The sequence below is a fragment of the Mus musculus genome, chromosome 5 (assembly GCF_000001635.26).
Source record: "Mus musculus strain C57BL/6J chromosome 5, GRCm38.p6 C57BL/6J".
Taxonomy (NCBI): Eukaryota; Metazoa; Chordata; class Mammalia; order Rodentia; family Muridae; genus Mus; species Mus musculus.
The window spans coordinates 25,758,872-25,783,728 of record NC_000071.6 but is presented as its reverse complement, the minus strand read 5'-3'; the positions used below and the strand labels follow the sequence as shown (position 1 = coordinate 25,783,728).

Sequence of the window (24,857 nt, the reverse complement as noted above, 5' to 3'; positions counted from 1 at the left end):
CCACCACTTCTGCTCAAATTGCTGGCCCAAGAGGGACCAGCCCAGAGTCATTAGGACACAGGAACCACGGAACAGCCAGGGACAGGATCATTCAGGTTTCCGCCTATGCCCTGGAGATGAACCTGTGCCACAGCACTCCATACCAAAATTCATTCTGGAGAGAACTGGTCTCCCAGAAGTACTGACACACAGGCTTGCAGGAGGGACAAGCCACAGTCAGAGACATCAAGACCAGATAACATCAGAGATACCCATATGGCAAGAGGCAAGAGCAAGAACATAAACAACAGAAACCAAGGCTACTTGGCATCATCAGAACCCAGTTCTCCCAACACAGGAAATCCTGGATACCCCAACACACCGGAAAAGCAAAACTTAGATTCAAAGTCACATTTCATGATGATGATAGAGGACTTTAAGAAGGACATAAATAATTCCCTTAAAGAAATACAGGAGAACACGGGTAAAAAAAAAGTAGAAACCCTTAAAGACAAAACACAAAAGTCCCTTAAAGAATTACAGGAAAACACAACCAAACAGGTGAAGGAACTGAACAAGACCACGCAGAATCTAAAAATGGAAATAGAAACTATAAAGAAATCACAAAGGGAAACAACCCTGGAGATAGAAAATCTAGGAAAGAAACCAGTATTCATAGATGCAAGCATCACCAACAGAATACAAGATATAGAAGAGAGAATCTCAAGTGCAGAAGATACCATAGAAAACATGGACACAACAGTCAAAAAAAGGCAAAATGCAAAAAGCTCCTAACCAAAAACAGTCAGGAAATCCAGGAAACAATGAGGAGACCAAACCTAAGGAAAATAGGTATAAAAGAGAGCAAAGATTCCCAAGCTAAAGGACCAGTAAATATCTTTAACAAAATTATAGAAAACTTCTCTAGCCTAAAGAAAGAGATGCCCATGAATATACAAGAAGCCTACAGAACTCCAAATAGATTGGACCAGAAAAGAAATTCCTCCCGTCACATAATAATCAAAACACCAAATGAATTAAATGAAGAAAGAATATTAAAAGCAATAAGGGGGAAAGGTCAGGTAACATATAAAGATAGACCTATCAGAATTATACCAGGCTTCTCACCAGAGACTATATAAGCTAGAAGATCCTGGGCAAATATCATACAGACCCTAAGAGAACACAAATGCCATCCCAGGCTGATATACCCAGCAAAATTCTCAATTGCCATACATGGAGAAACCAAGATATTCCATGACAAAAACAAATTTCCACATCTTTCCACAAATATAGCCCTTTAAAGGATAATAGATGGAAAACTCCAACTCAAGGAGGGAAACTACACCCAAGAAAAAGCAAGAAAATAATCTTCTTTTAACAAACCAAAAAGAAGATAGCCACATAAACATAATTCCATCTTTAACAACAAAAATAAGAGGAAGCAACAATTACTATTTCTTAATATCTCATAATATCAATGGACTCAATTCCCCAGTAAAACGGCATAGACTGCATACATAAACAGGACCCAGCATTTTGCTGCATACAGGAAACACATCTCAGTGACAAAGACAGACATGGCCTCTGAGTAAAGGGCTGAAAACAATTTTCCAAGCAAATAGTCCCAAGAAACAAGCTGGAGTAACCATTCTAAGATCAAATAAAATTGACTTTCAACCTAAGTTATCAAAAATGACAAGAAAGACACTTCATACTGGTCAAAGGAAAAACCTACCAAGAAGAATTCTCAGTTTTGAACAACTATGCTCCAAATGCAAGGGCACCCACATTCATAAAAGAAACTTTACTAAGCTCAAAGCACACATTGCACCTCACACAATAATAGTGGGAGACTTCAACACCCCACTCTCAGCAATGGGCAGATTATGAAAACAGAAACTAAACAGAGGTACAGTGAAACTTAACAGAAGTTATAAAGCAAATGGATTTGGCAAACATCTATAGAACATTTTATCCTAAAACAAAAGAATATACCATCTTCTCAGCACCTCATGGTAACTTCTCCAAAAATGACCATGTAATCGATCACAAAACAGGTCTCAATTGATACAAGAAGACTGAAATAATCCTGTGCACCCTACCAGATCACCACAGATTAAGGCTGGTCTTCAATAACATAAAAAAACCATAGAAAGCCCACATACATGTGGAAGCTGAACAACACTATACTGAATGATAACTTGGTCAAGGAAAAAAATAAAGAAAGAAATCAAAGACTTTTTATAATTCAATGAAAATGAAGCTACCACATACCCAAACACAATGTAAGCAGTGCTAAACTCATAGCTCTGAGTGCCTCCAAAAAGAAACTGGACAGAGCATACACTAGCAGTTTGACAGCACACCTGAAAGCTCTATAAGAATAAGAAACACCCTAGAGAAGTAGATGGCAGGTAATAATCAAACTCAGGGCTGAAATCAACCAAGTAGAAACAAAAAGGAACAAACCATCAACTAAACCAGGAGCTGGTTCTTTAAGAAAAATCAAAAAGATAGATAAACTCTTAGCCACAATAACCAGAAGACACAGAGACAGTATCCAAATTAACAAAATCAGAAATGAAAGGGGAGACATAACAACAGAAACTGGGGAAACCCAAAAAATCATCAGATCCTACTACAAAAGACTATACTCAGCAAAACTGGAAAATCTGGATGAAATGGACAATTTTCTAGACAGATACCAGGTACCAAAGTTAAATAAGGATCAGATAAACCATTTAAACAGTCCCATAACCCAGAAAGAGATAGAAGCAGTCATTAATAGTATCCAACCAAAAGAGCCCAAAGCCAGATGGGTTTAGTGCAGAGTTCTAGCAGACCTTCAAAAAGAAACTAACACCAATACTCTTCAAACTATTCCACAAAATATAAACAGAAGGAACACTATCCAATTTGTTCTATGAAGTTACACTGATACCTAAACCACACAAAGACCCAACAAAGAAAGAGAACTTCAGACCAATTTCCCTTATCAATGCAAAAATACTCAATAAAATTCTCACAAACAGAATCCAAGAACACATCAAAACAATCATCCATCATGACCAACTAGGCTTCATCCCAAGATGCAGGGATGGTTCAATATATGGAAATCCATCAACGTAATCTACTACATAAACAAACTGAAAGAAAAAGAATCACATGATTTTTTTCTTAGATGCTGAGAAAGCATTTGATAAAACCCAAAAACCCCTTATGATAAAAGTCTTGGAAAGATCAGGAATTCAAGGCCCATATCTAAACATAGTAAAATCAATATACAGCAAACCAGTAGCCAACATCAAACTAAATTTTGAGAAATTCGAAGCAATCCCACTAAAATCAGGGACTAGACAAGGCTACCCACTCTCTCCCTATCTATTCAATATAGTATTCGAGGTCCTAGCCAGGACAATTAGTCAACAAAAGGAGGTCAAAGGGATACAAATTGGAAAGGAAGAAGTCAAAATATCACTACTTGCAGATGATATGATAGTATACTTAAGTGACTCCAAAAATTCCACCAGAGAACTCCTAAACCTGATAAACAACTTCAGCAAAGTGGCTGGATATAAAATTAACTCAAACAAATCAGTAGCCTTCCTATACCCAAAGGATAAACAGGCTAAGAAAGAAATTAGGGAAACGACACCCTTCACAATAGTCACTAATAATATAAAATATCTTGGTGTAACTCTAACCAAGCAAGTGAAAGATCTGTACAAAAAGAACTTCAAGTCTCTAAAGAAAGAAATTGAAGAAGACCTCGGAAGATGGAAAAATCTCCCATATTCATGAATTGGCAGGATTAATATAGTATAAATGTACATCTTGCAGAAAGCAATATACAGACTCAATGCAATCCCCATCAAAATTCCAACTCAATTCTACACAGAGTTAGAAAGAACAATTTGCAAATTCATTTGGAATAACAAAAAAAGCAAGAACAGTGAAAACTATTCTGAACAATAAAAGAACTTCTAGGGGAATCACCATCCCTCACTTTAAGCTATACTACAGAGCAGTAGTGATAAAAAAAAAACTGTGTGGTATTAGTACAATGACAGCCAAGTAGATCAATGGAATAACATTGAAGACCCAGAAATGAACCAACACACCAATGGTCACTTGATCTTTGACAGACGAGTTAAAATCATCCACTGGAAAAAAGGCAGCATTTTCACCAAATGATGCTGGCACAACTGGCAGTCAGTATGTAGAAAAATGCAAATCTTCTCTCCTTGTACAAAGCTCGAGTCCAAGTAGATCAAGGACCTCCACATAAAACCAGATACACTGAATCTAATAGAAGAGAAAGTGGGGAAGAGCCTCAAGCACATGGGCACAGGGGGAAATCTCCTGAACAGAACACCAATGGCTTATTCTGTAAGATCAAGAATAGACAAATGGGACCTCATAAAATTGCAAAGCTTTTGTAAGGCAAAGGACACTATCAATAGAACAAAATAGTAACCAACAAATTAGGAAAAGATCTTTACCAACCCTACATCCGATAGATGCCTAATATCCAATATATACAAAGAACTCAAGAAGTTAGACTCCAGAGAACCAAATAACCCTATTAAAAATGGGGAACAGAGCTAAACAGAGAATTCTCAACTGAGGAATACCGAATGGCTGAGAAGCACCTACAGAAATGTTCAACATCCTTAGTCATCAGGGAAATGAAAATCAAACAACCATGAAATTCCACCTCACACCAATCAGAATGGCAAAGATCAAAAACTCAGGTGACACAAATGCTGGCGAGGTTATGGAGAAAGAGGTACACTCCTCCACTGATGGTAGGATTACAAGCTGGTACATCTACTCTGGAAATCAGTTTGGCGGTTCCTCAGAAAATTGGACCTGAGGACCCAGCTACACCACTCCTGGGCATATACCCAAAAGATGCTCCAACATATAACAAGGACACATGATCCACTATGTTCATAGCAGCCTTATTTATAATAGCCAGAAGCTAAAAGCAACCCAGATGTCCCTCAACAGAGAAATGGATACAGAAAATATGGCATAATTACACAATGGAGTACTACTCAGCTATTAAAAACAATGACTTCATGAAATTCTTAGGCAAATGGATGGAATTCGAAAATATCATCCTGAGTGAGGTAACCCAGTCACAACAGAACACAAATGGTATGCACTCACTGATAAGTGGAGCCCAAAAGTTTGGAGTACCTAAGATACAATTCACAGACCATATGAAGCTCAAGAAGTAGAAGACCAAAGTATTGATGCTTCAGTGCTTCTTAGAAGGGGGGACAAAATATTCATAGGAGGAAATAGGGAGACAAAGTATGGAGCAGAAACTGAAGGAAAGGCCACCCAGAGACTGTCCCACCTGGGGATCCATCTCATATACAACCACCAAACCTGGATGCTATTGTGGATGCCAGGAAGGGCTTGCTGATGGAAGACTGATATGGCTGTCTCCTGAGAGGCTCTGCCAGAGCCTGACAAATACAGAGGCAGATGCTTGCAGATAACATTGGACTAAGTGTGCAGTCCCCAATGGAGGAACTGGAGAAGGGACTGAAGGAGCTGAGGGGGTTTGCAGCCCCATGGGGGAGCAAAAGTGTCAACTGGCCAGATACCCCGCCCCGTAGCCCCATGGAAGGGACCCATGGCTCCAGCCTCATATGTGGCAGAGGATGGCCTTGCCAGACTGCACACACGCTCATGCATACATACATGCACATACATGCAGTCACACAACCTACAAAATCAACAACATTTAGACTTCTGTTATAATCTAAATAAAATGCTAACGAAAGGACAAAGCTTCGTGTCAAAATATACTGCACTGCACATGTTGGCTAAACTAACACACATCTGTAATCTTAGCACTTGAGAGAGAGAGGCACCAGGATCAGAAGTTCAAGGTTATCTTCAACAACTACAAGAATTCAAAGACAACCTGGGTTACCTGAGACTATCCCCTACATCTGTATATATAATGTGGGTCTAAGTTCCGCTCCACTGCTGGAGTGTGGGACATGTCACTGGGGAGGTGAACCGGATGGAGTACTCAGGGCCTCTAGATTACCTCATTAGCATGGAGAATTCTACCTGGGGTTGCAAGACTACAGGTCATGTTTCCTTCTGTGGGAAGTGTGGCACGTATTCCAGGCCAGTATCTGGCAGGGAGCAAGGAGGCACCTTCTGTCTCAGGTGAGTACCTGGGAAACGAGGACTCAGACCCGCTCTACCTTACCAAGCTCCCTGGCAGGGTCCACTGTCCCACAACTCCTCTTCTTTTTATAAAGGAGAGGCAACCCTGGAGTGGCTGTCTTCTGTGTTATGCATAGTAGAAATTTTGGGTGGGGTGAGTGATGCATCAAAATAAAATAAAACATAACCCAGGGGGATAACAAGGGGTGAGGGCTAGGAAGACAAGGGATTATTAATTGTTCAGTGAATTGTACAGTTTATAAGGGTATTAACATCAGTTTTACATAGACATCGTGTAAGTTTCCCCAAGTTCGGTAGCCATTAGGCTCAGGCAAGAGAGTTCATCTGTTGCTGGAGGATCCCAAGTTTGCTATCTGTTGGTCTCAGTGTCTGTTTGTCTAGGAAGTCTTCAGTCAGATGGCGTGTCTGGACAAAGGCAGCTTTACTGCCCCAGGCAGGTCCAAGGAGATGGAGGGTAGGTCTCCGGCTGGGTCGCCACCTGGCCTGTGGCAGCAGCGTTGTCTTTCCTCTTTTATAGAGATGACCCTGTAGAGTAATCACAATAGGAAGCAGGACCCCAACAGGGGGATGTCTGCAGAGTGTGGGTAGTATATATGTTATATGTCCGTTTAGGACAAGGATATCTAATACCTAATGCTCATTCAAGGTACAAATATTCCCAAAAAATATAAATTGACAGATACTTTCCTATTGTTATTATATGTATGTATATATACTTTATATCTGTCATATTTATAATGTATAATACATGTATTTATAGACACATACACATGTATGTATACACACACACACAAGCAAACAGAGTAGACCAAAAAGCACCCTACTTTAATGTTAAAAAAAAACAGTTGCTTTTGGGTATAGTGGAACACTATCCCAGCGGAGGAGGCAAAGGTAGGTGGATCTCGTTGATTCAAGGCACATCTGACCTACATAGTGAATTACCAGACAGCCTGACTATACAGTGAGACCCTGTCTCAAATAGAAAAGAAACACCAGCTGCTAGTCAGGCACGGTATCTTACATCCCAAAACTTAAGAAATTGAGGCAAGGGAATCAGGAACTCAAGACTGGGCTTTATGTATTCAAGACACGAAGGAACCAAAAGCCCAGCTCAGGGCACAGAATACATTCAACATGAGCAGGCCATGGAGAAAGGATTAAAATTTATATAGAAAATACTATTTATAACAGACAAGGAATAAAAGCAGAGCGATGAGGAATAGCTGAGTGGTGCAGCACTTAACCAGCATGTGTGGCCCCGGTTCATCCCAGCAGGGCAGAGGACGGGAAGGATCAGATACCTACGTGGACATCTAAGCAATAAGCCAGGTGTGATGGCACAGGCCTATAATCCCAAGAGTTGCTTTCATATTTTTTTATTTTTTCTCTGAAACAGGCTCATGTCACACTGCCAAGATGAGCCTCAAACTCATGCTCAGACCAGCTCAGACCAGCTATAATCCCAGCTCTAGGAGGAGGAGTGGGAATCCACCTGAAAACACCGAAACGCCTCTGAGAGACAGGACAGAGCTGAAATATGAAATATACGATGTTCTTGATAAGAAGACTCAACAGTACCAGATGATACTCATCAATGAAAGTCAATATCTCAAAAACTTCAATTAAGCATTTTATCCATGACCTGGAGAAGTTGAATATAAGATTCATTTGGGCGTGGTGGCCCACGCCTTTAATCCCAGCACTCGGGAGGCAGAGGCAGGCGGATTTCTGAGTTCAAGGCCAGCCTGGTCTACAAAGTGAGTTCCAGGACAGCCAGGGCTACACAGAGAAACCCTGTCACGAAAAACCGAAAAAAAAAAAAAAAAGAAAAGAAAGATTCATTTGGCATAACAGACAAGAAGGAACCCCTGAAAGATTTGGCAGGGCAGGGTCAAACCTTCAGCAGCCTAGAAGGCTCTCGCCCCACTGTATGCAGCCAAGGTCAAGTGCACAGTAAACAGGTAGAGACATGCGCTAAGGCAACCTGGCAGCCACGTGCTTTAGTGTTGTTTCCTAAGTGATGCTGAGATACACAGAACGGCCAATGGGAGAAAAAGGAGCCGAGCCAAATGGTTCTATTCCTCATAGCAAACTACAGACTAAACTCCAGAAGAACTGAAGTTTAAATGAAAATCAATAAATATTTTTTTCCACAGGGTCTCACACATGTAGTCCAGGCCAACCTTCAACTCTTACGTGGTGGTGTATGGCCTTGAACTTCTAATCCTCCTGTCTCTACACTCTAAGTGCTGCGACTGCCATCATGCCTGACTGTGAAGTGCTAGGGAGTCAAACCCAGGGCCTCATGCAGGCCAGGCAAGCACTCTACCAACGGAGCTACAGCTCCAAATAACATCACATTTTTAAATAACATTTTAAAAAAATAAGATCTGGAAATGACAAAAACAAAACTTTTCTTGTTTGACTCAAAATCAAAGAAGAAAAGATGGATCAATGTAACTACTGTGCATGGTAAAAAAAAATTAAGAAAAATAAATATATATATATGTATATTCATGTATGTATGTGTGTATATAAGTATATACACACACACATAGTGCAAAAAAAAAAAAAAAAAAAGGGTGAACAGGCCTGAGCCCACATCTAAGATAGGCCTGTTTGCCAGTGTGGCCTGTCGCTGGTATCTAAGAACTGACAGACAATTTAGGAAGATCCCTACAGTCCCTAAACCATAGTGGTAGCTATATGGCTCCAACAACTTAATTTACGAGGAGCTCTTCTGAGACTTGAATATTTGTTATTATTAACTTTTATTTATCTTTATTTTATGAGTCGGGGTGTTTGCCTGCACCTCTGTGTCTGTGTACCACTTGTGAGCCTGACGTCCCTGGAGGCCAAGAAAAGGAGTTGGATCCCCTAGAGCCTGATGGCGTTAGAGAGATGTGAGGCGCCACGTGGGTCCTGGAAAAGGACTTCATGACCAGCTCCAGTGAGAGCCCTGGGCACTTGGTGTCCAGCTGGATCTGCTGTGAGAACCCTGCAGAATGCTGTCATAACTCACCAGAGAGGCCTGGGTGCACAATCCTGTTCCTACAGGAGGAGGGGAGACTCAGAAGCCTGCATCTGCTTCCCCCAGGTCCCTCAGTTCCCTCCCCAGACTGTTCTGTTCTGCCTTCCTAGCAAATCACTGAATCTGAGAGTGTCTGTGGCACCCCACCCCCGCGTGAATCTTAATATATGAAGAACTTCTAAAAATAACTCAGAAAACCGAAACCCAGAGAAAAACAGTGACAGAAGTGGAGATACAAAGACACACAAAAGGCTTTTGAACATATGAAAAGATTCCTAGCTCCCCTACCTCGCAAGAAATTCAAGTTAAAGCTAGGCAGAGATAGCACTAGGCATCTTCCAGATTGGTAGAAATCACACACTGTGCCAGCAGGCTGTGTCGAGTCTGCAGGCACAGGCAGCAACTCGACCGTTCCTGCAGAGAACCTCAGCTTGCCTTCCACCCAGAGATCCCACTCCTACGAACTTATCTCAGAAACACATAGATATAAAGTGCACAAAAGACCACAGATACACACACACACACACACACACACACACACACACACACAGCTTCTCCAACCCAGTGTCACTCTGGCAGGCCACATTGGCCCCTCTCTCCTCGTGCTCTAGACTGCCTGTTTCCCTCTCTTTCCTCATTCTTTCCATCTGAACTCTCCACTCCCAAGGAACATAGTCTGGCCTAGTTTGCAGAGTCCCTGTGTTTCAGCTTCCACCGACAGGAACTGTTCTGCTATCTAACATCTCTACCTCTTAACTCCATCTTTAGCCAGAATTCCTCCATCCCCCACCCGACTTGATTTTTTGTGTGCGTGTGTGTGTGTGTGTGTGTGTGTGTGTGTGTGTGTGTACATATTTGTAGCTGTAGGCATACTTCTGTGCCAAAGTGAACATATACATATGCTTGTATGAATGTGTACATGTAAACACTGGATGTCTTCCTCAGTCATCTCCATGTTATGTAATGAGGTCTCTTGCTGAACCTAGAGCTTGCCCAGTTTAGCTAGCCTAGGTAACCAGCTTGTCCAGGCATCCCTTCTTTGTCTATGCCTCCTGAGTGCTGCCACGACAGGCAGCTGCCATGCCTACCGTCTTCTGGATGCTAGGAATCCAATCTGTGGTCCTTGTGCTTTCCAGGCAGGCCCTTTCTCCACGGAGAGGGCTCCCCAGCATCCTCCAACACTGTCTTTTCACTAAAGCTCTACCTTCTATGTGCTCCTCTCTGCTTTATCTGTTCTCCTTTTCTTTCCATTTCCCCACAACAGCTGGTAAGTTAGTACACACAGCACAATCAGTGTCTCTTTCCTCCTTGCAATGACGGTCACTGCAGGGGTAAATGTTCCATAGCTGCCTACCGCTCTGTTTTCACAGCGATGGACCCCTGGATCGACAGCTGTTAAAGACACTCCTCATAGGGAGGAGATGGGATGGAGCCAGGTGCCCTGACCACCAGTCTAACAGAAAAACAGCAATTCAATCCTACCTAGAACTTAGTCCCTCCAAAACACTGTATATACACTTCCACTGAAACAAGAAGAGCAACTAAGCAAACTTAAGCAGACACACACAAAGTTTCAATGAAAAGATGAAGACAATGTCTCCTCCAAACTCTACCAATCCTAAAGTCATGTTCACCCAGTAAGAGTGACTTACATGTCATTGCAGATGGAGAATTCTAAAGAATGATGACAAAGGCGTTCAAAGAAACTAAGACATGGTGGCTAGCAAGAGATGGCTCAATGATTGGTGTTCGGCTGGAGCCCTGCTCAGCCCTTGCACAAGCTGGGAAACCCCATCGACCCTCCTTCCCCCGACCCCGCCCACACAGAGAAAACTCCGGGCAACCCACCCAAGAGTGCCCGCCCAGGGACCACATACGGGCACAGTCTCAGCTTCTAGCTCACATGCCATGACTCCAAACCCAACACCCATAAACCCCCCTTGCTATTAGCCTGGATGTGTGAATTCGCTGACCTCTACCCATGAGATCAGTGAACCCAATCCAGAGCTGTCTCCTAATACACCTGCTATTATCTACTTTTAGCCTGGTCTAATCTGATCTAATCTGGCCACTATCTGCATCACTGAGGAAGAGGAAAAAGCCATCAATTAGCAGTATTAGTTGCCCTCCCAGAAACCTGGAAGGTTTGATTCCCAGCACCCATATGGCAGCCCACAGCCAGGGTATCAGATGCCCTCTTCTAACCCTGTAGGCACCACACAAGTGGTCCATATTCACGCAGGTAAAACACTCATACACATATAATATGTTTTAATTAATAAAGGAAAAGAAAAGAATTGAAGATGTGAATAAACTTCTGAATAAATGTTAAGAAAGCACAGCCTGGGAGGCAGGGACTGGAGATGGCTCAGGGGTTAAGAGCACTGACTGCTCTTCCAGAGGACCCAGGTTTGATTCCCAGCACCCACCTGGTGGCTCACAACCATCTGTAACTTCAGTTCCAGGGGATGTGACATCAGCACACATGGTACACAGATGAAAACACAGATAGCTGAGGGCTGAATACAGGGCATGAAATGGAATACAATACAGAAGGGAACCAGACAGAAACATGTGGGCATGAAGTAAAAAGAGCAGTGCAAAGTCCAAACAACAGAATGGGTCAGAGAAAGGACCAGATCTCAAGGCTCAAAGGACAAAAATATATTTTTAAAAATGTACAAATTGGTATGGAGAATTGGCTCAGCAGTTAAAAGTGCTTACTGCTATTGAAAAGGATGAGGTTTGAGTCCATGGCTCACAATTACCTATAGCTCCAGCTCCAGGGGGCTCTGATGTCCTCTTCTTGACTTCATGGGTACCTGCAAACATGTTCTCTCTCTCTCTCTCTCTCTCTCTCTCTCTCTCTCTCTCTCAACAGGTGAGTGGACCATGTAAGGTCTTTTGGACACCATAAGAAGACTAACTCTATGAACTAAGAACATAAAAAAAGAACTTCATGCCAAAGGCATACAAAATATTTGCTATACAATTATAGCAGAAAATTCCTAACTCTAGGTAAAGAGAGGCCCAAATAGAAAGGACCAGAAAAGAAACTCCCTATTAGAGTTAAAATACCAAATATAAAGAACATCATATATAATACATTCTAATAAAATACTAGAAGCTGCAAGAAAAAAAAAGACACCAAGTCATATATCAAGACAGGCCCATCAGAATAACAGTTGCTTTCTCAACAGAAACTTTAAAAGTCAAAAGGGCTTACCATGATGCTTTTCAAGTTCTTAAAGGCTAGAGCTGCCAACCCAACTAACTACAATAAATCTATCTATAACTAACTACTACAGAACTACAAAACTGTCATAACCGAGGAGAAAAGCACTCTATAATAGAAAACAGATTAGTAGGATTTGTGACTACTAAACAGGCTCTATGGAGTATTCCAAAAGAAATTATTGAGCAGAGAGAATGATAAACCCATCAAAGTGGCTACAGGGAAATCATTAAATATGCTGGAACAGTAGATTAACAAATGAGAATTAGGAAAACACCAACTACTACAAAATCAGAAAAATGATAACAATTAATTTTCAATAGTAACCCTAAGTGCTAATGTCTCGGTTCCTCAATTGAAAGACATAGACTGGGAGACTGGATTTTAAAACAAGATCCATCTGTTTGCTGCCTCTAAGAAACACACCTCACCATCAACACCACCATCTTCGGGGGCAAGGATGGAAAGGTATTCCTAGCAGATGGAGCCAGGAAAGATGCATGAGTTTTTATTCTAGCACTGACAAAATAGACTTCAACCAAGAACTACTCAGTGAGGATTTTTTTAAAGTCTTTTTTTAAATCATGTGTTTGTGTATATGTGTATATTTGTGTCTGTGTATTTCTGTCTGTCTGTCTGTCGTCTGTCCATCTCTGTGCCTGTGAGTGTTTGTGTGTTTCTATGTGTGTCTCTGTGTGTATGTATGTCTATGTGGGTCTCTGTGTGTGTCTGTGTGTATAGGTGTCCAAGGTGTCAGACTGTATCCTAGCTACAGACTGTTGTGAGCCACCATGTAGCTGCTGGGAATTGAACTCCAGTCCTCTGTAATAGCAGTATATGCTTTTGACCCTCTTTATTATTTTTATTTTTAATTACACATGTGTGGGAGTGGGAGGTGCTCGTGTGAGTGCAGTGTCTGACAAGGCCAAAAAGGGCATCAGGTCCCCCGCAGCTTGAGTTATAGGTGATTGTGTGTCATGAGTGCTGGGAACTAAACTCAGGTTCTCTGCAAGAACAGTATAATATATCTTGGTTTTTCAAGACAGAATTTCTCTGTGTGGCCCTGGCCACCCTGGAACTCACTCTGTAGACTATGCTGGCATTAAACTCCCAGGTCCACCTGCCCCTGCCCCTGCCCCTGCCCCTGCCCCTGCCCCTGCCCCTGCCTCTGCCTTCCACTGTGCACCGTCACCGCCTGGCTATAGAACACTGATTTAACTGCTGAGTCTGTGTCCAGCACCATCAGTAGAGATCTTTCAAAAATGTAATTCCATAATAACTAATTCCATAATAACTAATTCCATAATAACTAAGCATTGAGCACAACTCTAAACATATACTCGCTGAACATGGGGAGCACCCAATTCCGTAGAACAAATACTATTAGATATATAATCAGAAGCTAACCCCAACACAGTGACTTCAATATTCCAATCTCACCAACTGACAGGTCATCTAACAAAAAATAATAAACACCATAGTATCAGGGTCCATGATTCACTGAAGAATGATCAACAGACTCAAATAGTATGCAACAGCACAGGGCATTCATTTAATTCCTTGCATTCAGTGGTCTCCCCATTTGAGAATGGAGACCCCAGTGTGTGCTTTACAGAGCTGATTTAAAGCTGTAAGGGTGGGAGTGGGCGACTTTCCTTTCTTTTCCTTGATTGGTTGGCTCTGCCTCTAGGGGTATGGGTGCCTTTGTGATTGGTTAGGGCAATGAGGACTTTCAAGCAGCAAGGGGAACCAAAGAAAACTCACAAACCACAGAGACTAAACGACAAAGTCTAATAATGAGCAGTTTGCTGAAGAAATCAAGAAGAGAATTTTAAAATTTCTGGAGCTGAATGAAAATGAAAACAGCATACCAACAACCTCTGCAACACAATGAAACCCATCATGACGGGAAGCCTACAGCCAGGAGGGCCTCCGCTTCAATCAGAGCGGTCTCAAATAAACAACTTAACCGTGTACCATATAGCCTTGGAAAACAGGAATAAGTCAGATCAGAAGCAGCAGATGTAAAGCAATAGTTACGGTCAGAACAGAAGGGGCCGGGGATGACTCAGCAGGTCTTGCCACCGGAATTTGATCCCCTGGAACCACGCAACAGAAGGAGAGGACAGAATCCCACAAACAAACTCTCCTCTGACCTCCATATGCGTTCTGTGTGCGCGTGCCCTGGTGTGCATGTGCCCTGGTGTGCGCCCTGGTGCGTGCTGTGGTGTGCGTGCCATGGTGTGCGCGTGCCGTGGTGTGCGCGTGCCGTGGTGTGCGCGTGCCGTAGTGTGCGCGTGCCGTGGTGTGCGTGCCATGGTGTGCGCGTGCCGTGGTGTGCGTGCCATGGTGTGCGCGTGCCGTGGTGTGCGTGCCATGGTGTGCGCGTGCCGTGGTGTGCGCGTGCCGTGGTGCATGTTCACACCACAGAAAGCACTGATCCCAAGTAAATAAATATGATTTTGTTTTTATCTTTCAAAATTTTTTTAAAAATAAGGGCAGAAATTAATGGAAATAGAAACATAACAAACAAACAAAAAACTATACAAAGAATTGATACAACAAGATTTTAAAAATGGTTCTTTAAAATATAAAAAGGATCAACAAATCCTTAGCCAGACTAAGGAAAAAGAGAAAAAAAAATCCAAATTAATAAAAATTAGAGATGAAATCGAAAATAACAGATACCAGTTGAAACTTGGAAAAATCATAAGGACAAACCTTAAAAACTTGTATTACACTAAAGTAGAAAATCTAAAAAAAAAAAAAAAAAAAAAGCAGCTGGACTTCTAGTGCAGATGACCAATCAGAGTTAAACCAAGATGAGACCATCTTAAAAGATCTAAGATAAGCATAGTAATTAAGATATCACTGTTGGAGCTGGGTGTGGTGGTTAATCCCAGCACTAGAGATGCAGAGGCAGATCTTTGAATTCCAGGCTAGCCTGCTCTACAAAGTGAGTCTCAGGACAGCCTGGAAACCCTGTCTTCAAAAAAAGAAAAAGAAAAAAAAAAATCAGACTGGCCTAAAGAAATACACTAATTCTACCAGACCTTTAAAAAAAACTAAAATCAATCCTTTTCAAATTATTCTATAAAATAGAAAAGGAATATGTCTAAATTCATTTCATGAAGTCAAAGACCAAAAGCAGATAAAGACAAAGCAAACAAACAAACATAAAAATTACAGACCAATCTCCCTGATAAACATAGATAAAAACGTTTTTCAATAAAATACTTGCAAACAGAATTCAAGATCACATTTAAAAGAATAATAATTCACAATGATGAGCGGTGTTGGCTTTATTCTGGACACAGCATGAATGGTTTAATACACATAAATCAAGAAATATATCACAAAATGGACTTAAAGACAGAGATTATACAATTACCTAAACAAAGACAGAAAAAGATTTGAACAAAATACAATATCCCTTTGTCATAGTTAGGGTTTTAGTGCTGTGAACAGACACCATGATCAAGGCAACTCTTATAAGGACAACATTTAATTGGGATTGGCTTACATGTTCAGAGGTTCAGTCCATTCTCAGCAAGGTGGGAGCATGGCAGCGTCCAAGCAGGCATGGTGCAGGAGGAGCTGAGAGTTCTGCATCTGAAGGCTGCTAGCAGAATACTCACTTCCAGGCAACTAGGATGAGGGTCTTATAGCCCACACCCACCGTGACACACCTACTCCAATAGGGCCACATCTTCTAATATTGCCACTCCCTGGGCAGCACATGCAAACCATCATACCCTTCATGATAAAAAAACACAAAAATATCAAAAATGGAGAGACCATTTACCAACATACTTAAAGCCAACTCATGCTAAAACGGGACACTTTATGAAATCAATTCCCCCAAGGTCAGGGACAAGACAAGGGTTCCACTCTCTCCACTCCTACTGCAGACAGTGCTTGATGCCTTAGCTAGAATGCTAAGAGAAGGAAATAAAAGGGTCTCTGAGACCCTAAAGACTCCATCAGAAAACTCACAGAGCTGATAAACACTTTCAGCAAAGTGGCACAATGCAAAATTATCATACAAAAATCAACAGCTTTCCTATAGGCCAGCGACAAAACTACTGAGAATGAAAGCAGGGAAATAATTCCACTCACCATGACCACAAAAATAATAATAAAATCCTGGGAATACACCTAGTCCTCAACAATGAAGAGAAAAAAAAACTGAGGAAGACAACAGAACATGGAGAAAGACCCCTACTCTCACTGAAAGGACGAACGTCACAGCAATCTCTGAAGTCAACACAACCTCTAACACATTCCAGTACCACACTAAATTTCATACAGAACAAGGCTGGAGCCATCACGCTGAAGGTAAGAGCACCTGCCCACCTCGAAGAGGACCCAGGTTTGGTTCCCAGCAACCACATGGTGGCCCAAAATCATCTATAACTCCATTCCATGGGATCCAAAGCCCTCTGCTGGCCTCCACAGACACTTCACACATGTGGTACACACACATATGTGCAGGCAAAACTACACATACATATATGCATACACATAAAATTTAAAGGTCTAGAAGAGAGTCCATCTCAGTCCAGTTAGAATGGCTATTAATGAGAAAACATGATAACAAGTGTCAGCGAGGATGCGAGGAGAGAACCCTTATTCATTACTAGTGGGAGTGTAAACTTACACAGCCGCCATAAAATCAGTGTGGAGGTTCACAGACTTCCATGACCTAGCTATACCACCCCTGGTTATGTGCCCAAAAAAGTCCGAATCTTATCACGGGGATTCTTGCACATTTATGTTTATTGCCACTGTATTCACAAGCTAAGAAAAACAGCCTAGATAACCATCAACTAATGAATAGACAAAGAAAGGTGGTACACATATGGAACTTTTGTCAACCATAAAGAAAAAGAAAAATTGCTTTATAATGTATGGGATTGAAAAATATTATATGAAGTGGAGCAATCCAGGCACAGAATGACAAATAACACACGAGCTCTACAATGTAAGTCCTAGCTTCTAATTTGTACATATGTATTACATGGGAGTGTATATAGGACCCATGAGAAAGGAGGAAAGATTATTTGGTGAGGCGGGCAGTAGAACCCATGTGATACACACGTAGAAGAAGAATGTTTACGGGTCTAATCAAGAAAAGAGAGGTAGAGAGATAAGGGAGATGAGAGAGAGCCAACCATAGAGGAGGAGGGGAGGGCTAACATAGGGGAGGAGGGAGAGGGCTAACATAGGGGAGGAGGGAGAGGGCTAACATAGGGGAGGAGGGAGAGGGCTAACATAGGGGAGGAGGGGAGGGCTAACATAGGGGAGGAGGGAGAGGGCTAACATAGGGGAGGAGGGAGAGGGCTAACATAGGGGAGGAGGGGAGGGCTAACATAGGGGAGGAGGGAGAGGGCTAACATAGGGGAGGAGGGGGAGGGCTAACATAGGGGAGGAGGGAGAGGGCTGACATAGGGGAGGAGGGGGAGGGCTAACATAGGGGAGGAGGGAGAGGGCTAACATAGGGGAGGAGGGAGAGGGCTAACATAGGGGAGGAGGGAGAGGGCTAACATAGGGGAGGAGGGGAGGGCTAACATAGGGGAGGAGGGGAGGGCTAACATAGGGGAGGAGGGGAGGGCTAACATAGGGGAGGAGGGAGAGGTCCAACCCAGAACTAATGATGTATGAAAATGCCCTAAGAAAATCTAATACTTGATAAATAAATTTTAAAATGAGCTGGGTATGGCAGCATTTGCCTTATGATCTCAGCACTGGGATCGAGTGGCAGGTGGATCTTTATGAGTTACAGAGAAAGCCAGGCTATATAGTGAGTTCCACATCAGCTAGGTGTACATAATGAAATCCTGTCTCAAAAAATATACAAAAGTTGGGGCTGGAGAAATGGCTCATTGGTTAAGAGCACTAGCTGCTCTACCAGAGGATCAGACTTCAGTTCTCAGCAGCCACATGGAGGCTAACAAGCATCTGTAACTGGTTCCAGAGAAGCCATCCCCCTCCTCTGATCGCCACAGCACGCACATGGTGCACACACACAGAGGCAGACAAAACACCTGCACACATAATAAAAAGAACCAAATCTTTTTTAAAATTAAAAAAATAATTTCAAAGGAGTTTGAGCAAAGGTAGCTCACATGAGAAGATGAAGCTACTCCCAGGAGCCCTAAGTTACTGAATGAAAATCTGAGGGCCAGGGGTAAGCTAGCTCCCCATGTGTTGGTCAGGAAGGCCCCTGAGCTTCACTAAGCAATACAGGCAATCACAGCATGCTGGATATCCGCCAGAGCGAAGGCCTTCCTGCTGGAGACATCACAGGTCTTGTCTGTGTCAGACACTGGTGCCCACAGAAGTTTCTTTTGTTACAGTGGTCTCCAGTCGCTTGGACAGAGCCTGTCCAAATTCTTAGAATAAATGACTACTAAATGACCAACCACAACTGGGAATCTATGTTGCCCGCTCCACGGCTCAGGGAACAAGTCAGAAACAGAAGTGGACATAATGTTGGGGGTGGGGGGCTGGAGAGCTAGTGATTTAGGGCACTGACTGCTTTTCCAGAGGACCTGAGTTCAATTCCCAGCAACCACATGATGGCTCACAACCATCTGTAATGAGATCTGATGACCTTTTCTAGTGTCTGAAGACAGCAACAGTGTACTTACATCAAAAAATAAATAAATCTTTTTTTAAAAAAAAAATTAAGAGTGAGCCAGCAGGGAATGGAATGGTGCTGAGTCTGTCTTTGAATTCCAGGCATGGCATAGCAGTGGTACCCTTGAGCTCATACCACCTATGATTCCCTGCACAAGAACTACACAGAACTGGACCAGTTGCCTTCTTCTCCTGGAAGGAACGGGTTCAGCAGCCCACTCCTCTGAGGATTTCTACAGAATTAGTGGGGAGGGCCACTTTCTTTAGTGGTGTAGCCACTAGTAAGGTGTCCGTGCTTCAACCTTTATGGAACTCACTGCCCCCTCCACCACCACAGACGCATGCACGGAGAAGTAGGGCTATTTGAAAAGACGAAGGAGTTAGCAGGAGGGAGTGAGAAGGGGACAAGAGAGGTGTGCCACATTTTGGAAGCTGAACTCTTGATTCTCTGGTGCTGAGCCTAGCCTTTAATGGCTGAGCTACCTCCTCAGTCCTGAAATGCATTCTATACACATGTGAAAATGTCATCATAGAACTGATGGTTATGTATAGTTAATACATACTAATTTTAAAAATGTTTTAAGTTGGCCTTTGGTGTCACACACCTTTAATCTGAGCACTTGGGAGGCAGAGGCAGGAGGATCTCTGAGTTCTGGGCCAGCCTGGTCTAAAGAGTGAGTTCTAAGACAGCCAAATAGCCAAAGCTATTGAGAAACCCTGCTCCTAAGGTCAAAGTCTGACATTACTAGAGCACCCTGAGCTTGATGCAAATGGTAGTCTTCCTTTGTTAGCCCGGCTTCCTCTTCACTGGAGGATCCTGGATCCCACAGCTAAGGACTGCCATGAAGACTGCACCTAAGATTCCTGGAATGCCTCCCCATGTTGATGAGGCATCTCAGAACCTTAAGCCTTTGTGGCCTTTGCCTGGATACTCTTATCCTCTTCCCCAAACCTATATAACCCTTGGTTCTCCTGAATAAAGTGTATGGTTACAAACCCACTCCAAATAAATATGCACAAGCTGAGACTGTCTCAAAGAGCTGGTTCATTGAAGACCATCAGAGAAGGCCTTGGCCGAAGAGAGTTATGGCACTAGGATCCCTGAAGAAAGGAGGCCTTCTCTCTCCCAACTCCCACCACTAGCTCTGAGCCAACCAGGATCCTGCCCCATCTGGACTCTGCTTCATCTTTCCAGCCCAGTGTGCAGCGGGTCTGGACACCCAGAGAGAGAGAGAGGCCTCAGACCCACAAGGGCTACACAAAAAAACCCTGTCTCCACAAACAAACAAACAAACAAACACACTTTTAAAGGAATGAGGTAGATGCTGTGCTAGGCTTTTTGATGAAATGCACAAGGGAAGAGCAACAGATTCTATGGCAACCCTTACAAAATTGCACAACCTCTATCTACCAGAAACACCAGACAGACAAAATCGAGGGGCAATATATATATATATTGTTATATCCTTGTTATATATATAACTATCAAAAGGATATATCTTGAAAGACAAAAAAAAAAAAAAAAGACTAAGGAACTCTTCCAGAAGACATGAGCTATAAATAACATAGCGACCAGGCATGGGAGGACATGCAATAGTCAAGAGGCTGAAGCAGGGGTTACATAACAGGACCTCACTCCATCCCCTTAAAAACATGACCACCAAATATAATGAGGCAATGCTAGACAGGATTAGACTCCAAAAAAGACAAGAAACGAAACTGCTCACAAGTGCAGATGGCAGACAGCACAGCACTGCAGCATCCATGTTAACATCTCTGACTTGAATAACTGGTCTGTGATCATGTGAATCCCTGCTCTCGCTCAGAAGGCAGACACTGACCTGTAAGAGGGAGGTGCCGAGAACCTTCTTTTAAGCAGCTCAGAAAAGTAAGAGCGGCACATTAAGGAGTCCAGAGGACACAGTGTGCAAAGCTGCTGAAACTGGAGGGATGCAGCCTGGAGTTTGTTCTCTCCCGGTTCTCAGGGACCTGGAATTGCTTCAAAGTCAGTTTGACTATGTAAAACTACTTTAAACATTTGGGTGAGACGTGAGACTGAATTGGTGGCGTTTTCTCTGGGAGCTCGGCAGCCTATTCATCCTTTAAAAAGCTGAAACTTAATTGTGGGTCTCACAGATACCTTTGTCTGTTTCTATCTTGTCCCCAGCATACTTGTGTACACTCATCTGGTCTCGGGGTTCATCGGATTTGAGGTCACAAAAGAAATGTATTTACTATAAAACACAGGCCAGATGAGCATGTGGGCACACAACTGCAATCCTAATGCTTAGGAGGCTGAGGCAGGAGGATTTCTCCAAGTTCAGTACAAGCTTGGGTTATACAACAAGAAGACTCTATTTAAGAGGGGGTGGGTATCAGAGAGAGAAAGACAGACAGTGAGACAGGGAAGCAGAGAGAGGGCACACTGACAGACAAGACTGGAACTCAGGGTGCAATTCAGTGGTAGAGGCTCCACTTAACAAGATCCCCAGGTTCTACGTCTACTACCACCACCAACACAAAACAAAACAAAAACCTGCCCATCTCATCAGTAGTGCCCACGTGATGAGTCTCCCAAGTGTATTCTGTTCCTCAATCCTGGCTATTTTTAGCTGCACTGTTCTATTCTAAGGTAAAACTCAGTCTAAAATGAGATCTCCCAAGTCTATTATGTTCCTCAGTCCTTGTTATTTTTAGCTGCATTTTACATTTAGTTCTATTCTGAGGTAAAACTCAATCCAAAACAAGAAATGCAAGAATCACTAATACATGGAAGCTGGAACGCTTAGGCTATGCAGTCATCTTCTGCTCACACACTGAACACTGGGGACTCGTGATAGCCACAGGGGCTTCAGTGGCAGAAAACACCCACAGGAAACCCCAGGTCCCTGTCACTGAGTCCAGAGCCTCTGACAGCCTAAAGATGCTAGCCTGAAGCACAGCTTTGGGCCATGACGATCTACTGAAGGTGAAGGTGACATCAGTCACTGACCCCAAAAGGTCAAGACTGAGCACTCTTTAGATCATTATAGCAAGAACAATGGATACGGTGTCAGCTTACTAATAAGAAATACAGCACAGATGGCCCAGGGAGTGCTGCTTTACTGTTAACACTGCGCAGAGAGAGCTTCAAGTCTCAGCAGTTTAGGCAACACAAAGCCAAAGTTCTCACATGCAGACATTAACATAAAAACAATGTTTACATATTGCCCTCATTGCTGACACTTCCAGACTGAAGGGAGTGGCAGATAGAGTGAGACAGTAAGGGGAGCCAACACATGGGGGAATGGTCCACAAGAGCCATACTGATTTGAGCAAGTCTAGGGAAGTCAGCAACTTCTCAAATACAGGGCAACAAAACTTCTCTATAACGTTTATTTCCAAAAGAAAAATTAGCAGAAATAGAACATGTTTTCCAGTCTGTAACCACTGCTGGTTCCGGAGCAACAAAAGGAAAGACACATCAGTAGGAGATGGACTGTAGCAAATTAGAAGACACCCCCACAAGGTTGTCAAGGAAACCAAACCAAGTATATTTTTCTACAGGAAAGAATTGCAAGAGAACATGCCACAGACTATTCGGTGACAAAGGATTACCATCCCTTGAAAAACATTTTAAGAGGCTAAATTTATTTGCAAGCTATTTATGAAGTACTTTGTCAGCAATGCCAGCAGGTACTCCCAAACTCCCAGGTTGGAGGTTTGGCTGCCACCTTCCTAAAATTAGCTAAGCCTGACAGCATAAGCCATTCTTAAGGTCTCTTCTGAAAAATTAACATCTTCAAAAAAGAAAAGAGTTATCTACTTCCCCAAAAAGGAGAGGGCTGTTTTTTTTTCAAAATGTTAGTCTTTTTTTAATGTGTGTGTGTGTGTGTGTGTGTGTGTGTGTGTGTGTGTGTGTGTTTTAAGAGCAAAGATAAGTGTATGCAAACCAAAGCAGGAGCTGGGCTAGGCTGTGCCATTTCAGAGTGGAAAAGAGCAGAGTGGGAAAGGGGACTGGGTGTCAAGTTGACATGGCACGTGTAAACATCTCCACGAGTAGGTGGTTGGTACATCAGTAGGGAAAGGTGACACGCGCGCGCGCGTGAGTGCACAGGATGAGGACAGGTGACAAGCACCCCGGGGATGGGGGGGAGAGGAACTACTCTGAGCTCTCAGGTGCAAGCCCTGCAGAGAAAGTATCTGCAGCAACATCCCGGCAAGGTGCAGCCCACCCGGTAACCCCGCAGCCTCATGCCCTCAGCACCCCATCTTCTCAGAGCCACATCCCTTAACTCTCTAAGCCCTCAGATTGAGCTCCGTCCCCCAGCTCCCACCCCACCTAAGCTCTATCCCTCAAACTCCCCAACCCCTCAGACTGAGCTCTGTCCCTCAGCACACCATCCCTCCGTGCACCATCCCTCCGCGCTCCTCCTGCCGTCTGACCCCGCGGGGAAATGGCTCCAGGACGCCCAGCGAAGCGTGAGTGGGCGCGTGGGGCGCGGCTCTTACCCGGTGCCGCAGTCAACCACGCAGGGAGGCAGCGAGCCCGCCATGCTCGGCCACGAGGCGCTCCGTCCCCACCAGCCCCAGCGTGCCCCTGGGTGCCCAGTGCCAAGGTGCCGGGTCGCAGGCAGCGCCGCTCCCCACCCAGGAGCTGCCGGGAGCCCAGAGGCTCTGCCTCGTGACGTCACTCTACAGTTGGCCAATCGGGGACGCGCACGCTCCGCCCTCTTGTCAGCCATCCTTAGTGCTGGCAGCCCGGCGTTTTAGCCTATGCATCTATCCTGCAGTGGAAGAGATTGGAGTCTATTTTTAACATGCATAAGGTGACTATGACCCCATTTGCGAGGCCTGAATTCTTTCTCTTCTCTCCTTTTTACAAATTGCAATTTTGTTTTGTTATGTTTTGTTTTCGAAACAGGGTTTCTCTGTGTAGCCCATACTGCCCTGGAACTCTTTCGGTAGGTAGTTCAGGCTAGCCCCACTTGCCTCTGCCTCCCTAGTGCTGGGATCAAAGGTGTGCCCCACCACTGCCGGCTTATCTAGCTGCAATTTTTTTTAAAGATTATTGGCTGTGTGTCTATCTGTCGCTATGTCTGCTGGTGTGTGCATGTATGTAAGAGCAGGTGCTCTTGGAAGCCAGAGGCTTAGGATCCCATGCAGCTGAAGTTATAGACAGCTGTGAATGGGCACCAGGAATCTGAATTGGGTCTCCCGGAAGAGCAGCAAGTGCTCTTCGCTGAGCCATCTCTCCAGCCCCTTTCTCCTCTTAATTCTCACTTCAATGTTCACTTTATTCTCTACCCCAACAATCTCTTGATTTTATTTCTAACACTTAAAGCTAGTTTGGGTACTTATTAGTAGATGTTCACCTCTCCTGAATTATAGGTTCTCCTAGGGCAGGGCTTCATGCTTAACACATTTGGTGCTCCGATAAAAATCACCTGAATGTTGAACGAATAAATAACCTTCACTGTAGAAAAATACTTATGACTTTCTATGATAGAGCACTGCATAATGTATCCTGGGAGAAAATCAACATATGCATAATTAGGCTTAAGGAATAAATGACCTTAGTCAATGCCACATCAATATTACTAGGAAATATTTTCTAATATCAAAGATAGGGTGATTATCCAGCATCATTGTGGAAAGGAGACTTAAGAAGGAAAACACCTACCTACTGGAAACCCCACTTGCACCCTAAATGTTAGCCTCTAAAGTTCTTGACTGTGATGCCAAAGGAACTTTCTAGAGATGTATTAA

General features: G+C 43.4%; 1 protein-coding gene and 1 long non-coding RNA gene across 5 annotated transcripts in view; both read right to left on the bottom strand.

The window, feature by feature from the left end:
• The window catches only part of Actr3b (ARP3 actin-related protein 3B), a 90,751-nt gene extending 66,963 nt beyond the window's left edge, over nucleotides 1-23,788 (bottom strand). For 2 of the 4 annotated variants that reach the window (NM_001004365.2, NM_001310504.1), the window contains exon 1: nucleotides 23,601-23,756. In NM_001004365.2, coding sequence (NP_001004365.1) covers nucleotides 23,601-23,644 — 44 coding nt within the window. In that variant the 5' untranslated portion in view covers nucleotides 23,645-23,756. Of the gene's footprint in view, nucleotides 1-23,600 lie in introns of all 4 variants that reach the window. The other 2 variants (XM_030254498.1, XM_006535713.4) reach the window with 2 other exon arrangements.
• Nucleotides 6,417-11,665, bottom strand: Gm42237. Its single transcript, XR_001784825.1, has 2 exons — nucleotides 10,321-11,665; nucleotides 6,417-6,726 (listed from the first exon to the last, which is right to left on the bottom strand). It is a non-coding gene; the product is annotated as a predicted gene, 42237 (long non-coding RNA).
• Nucleotides 23,789-24,857: the final 1,069 nt, after the last annotated feature.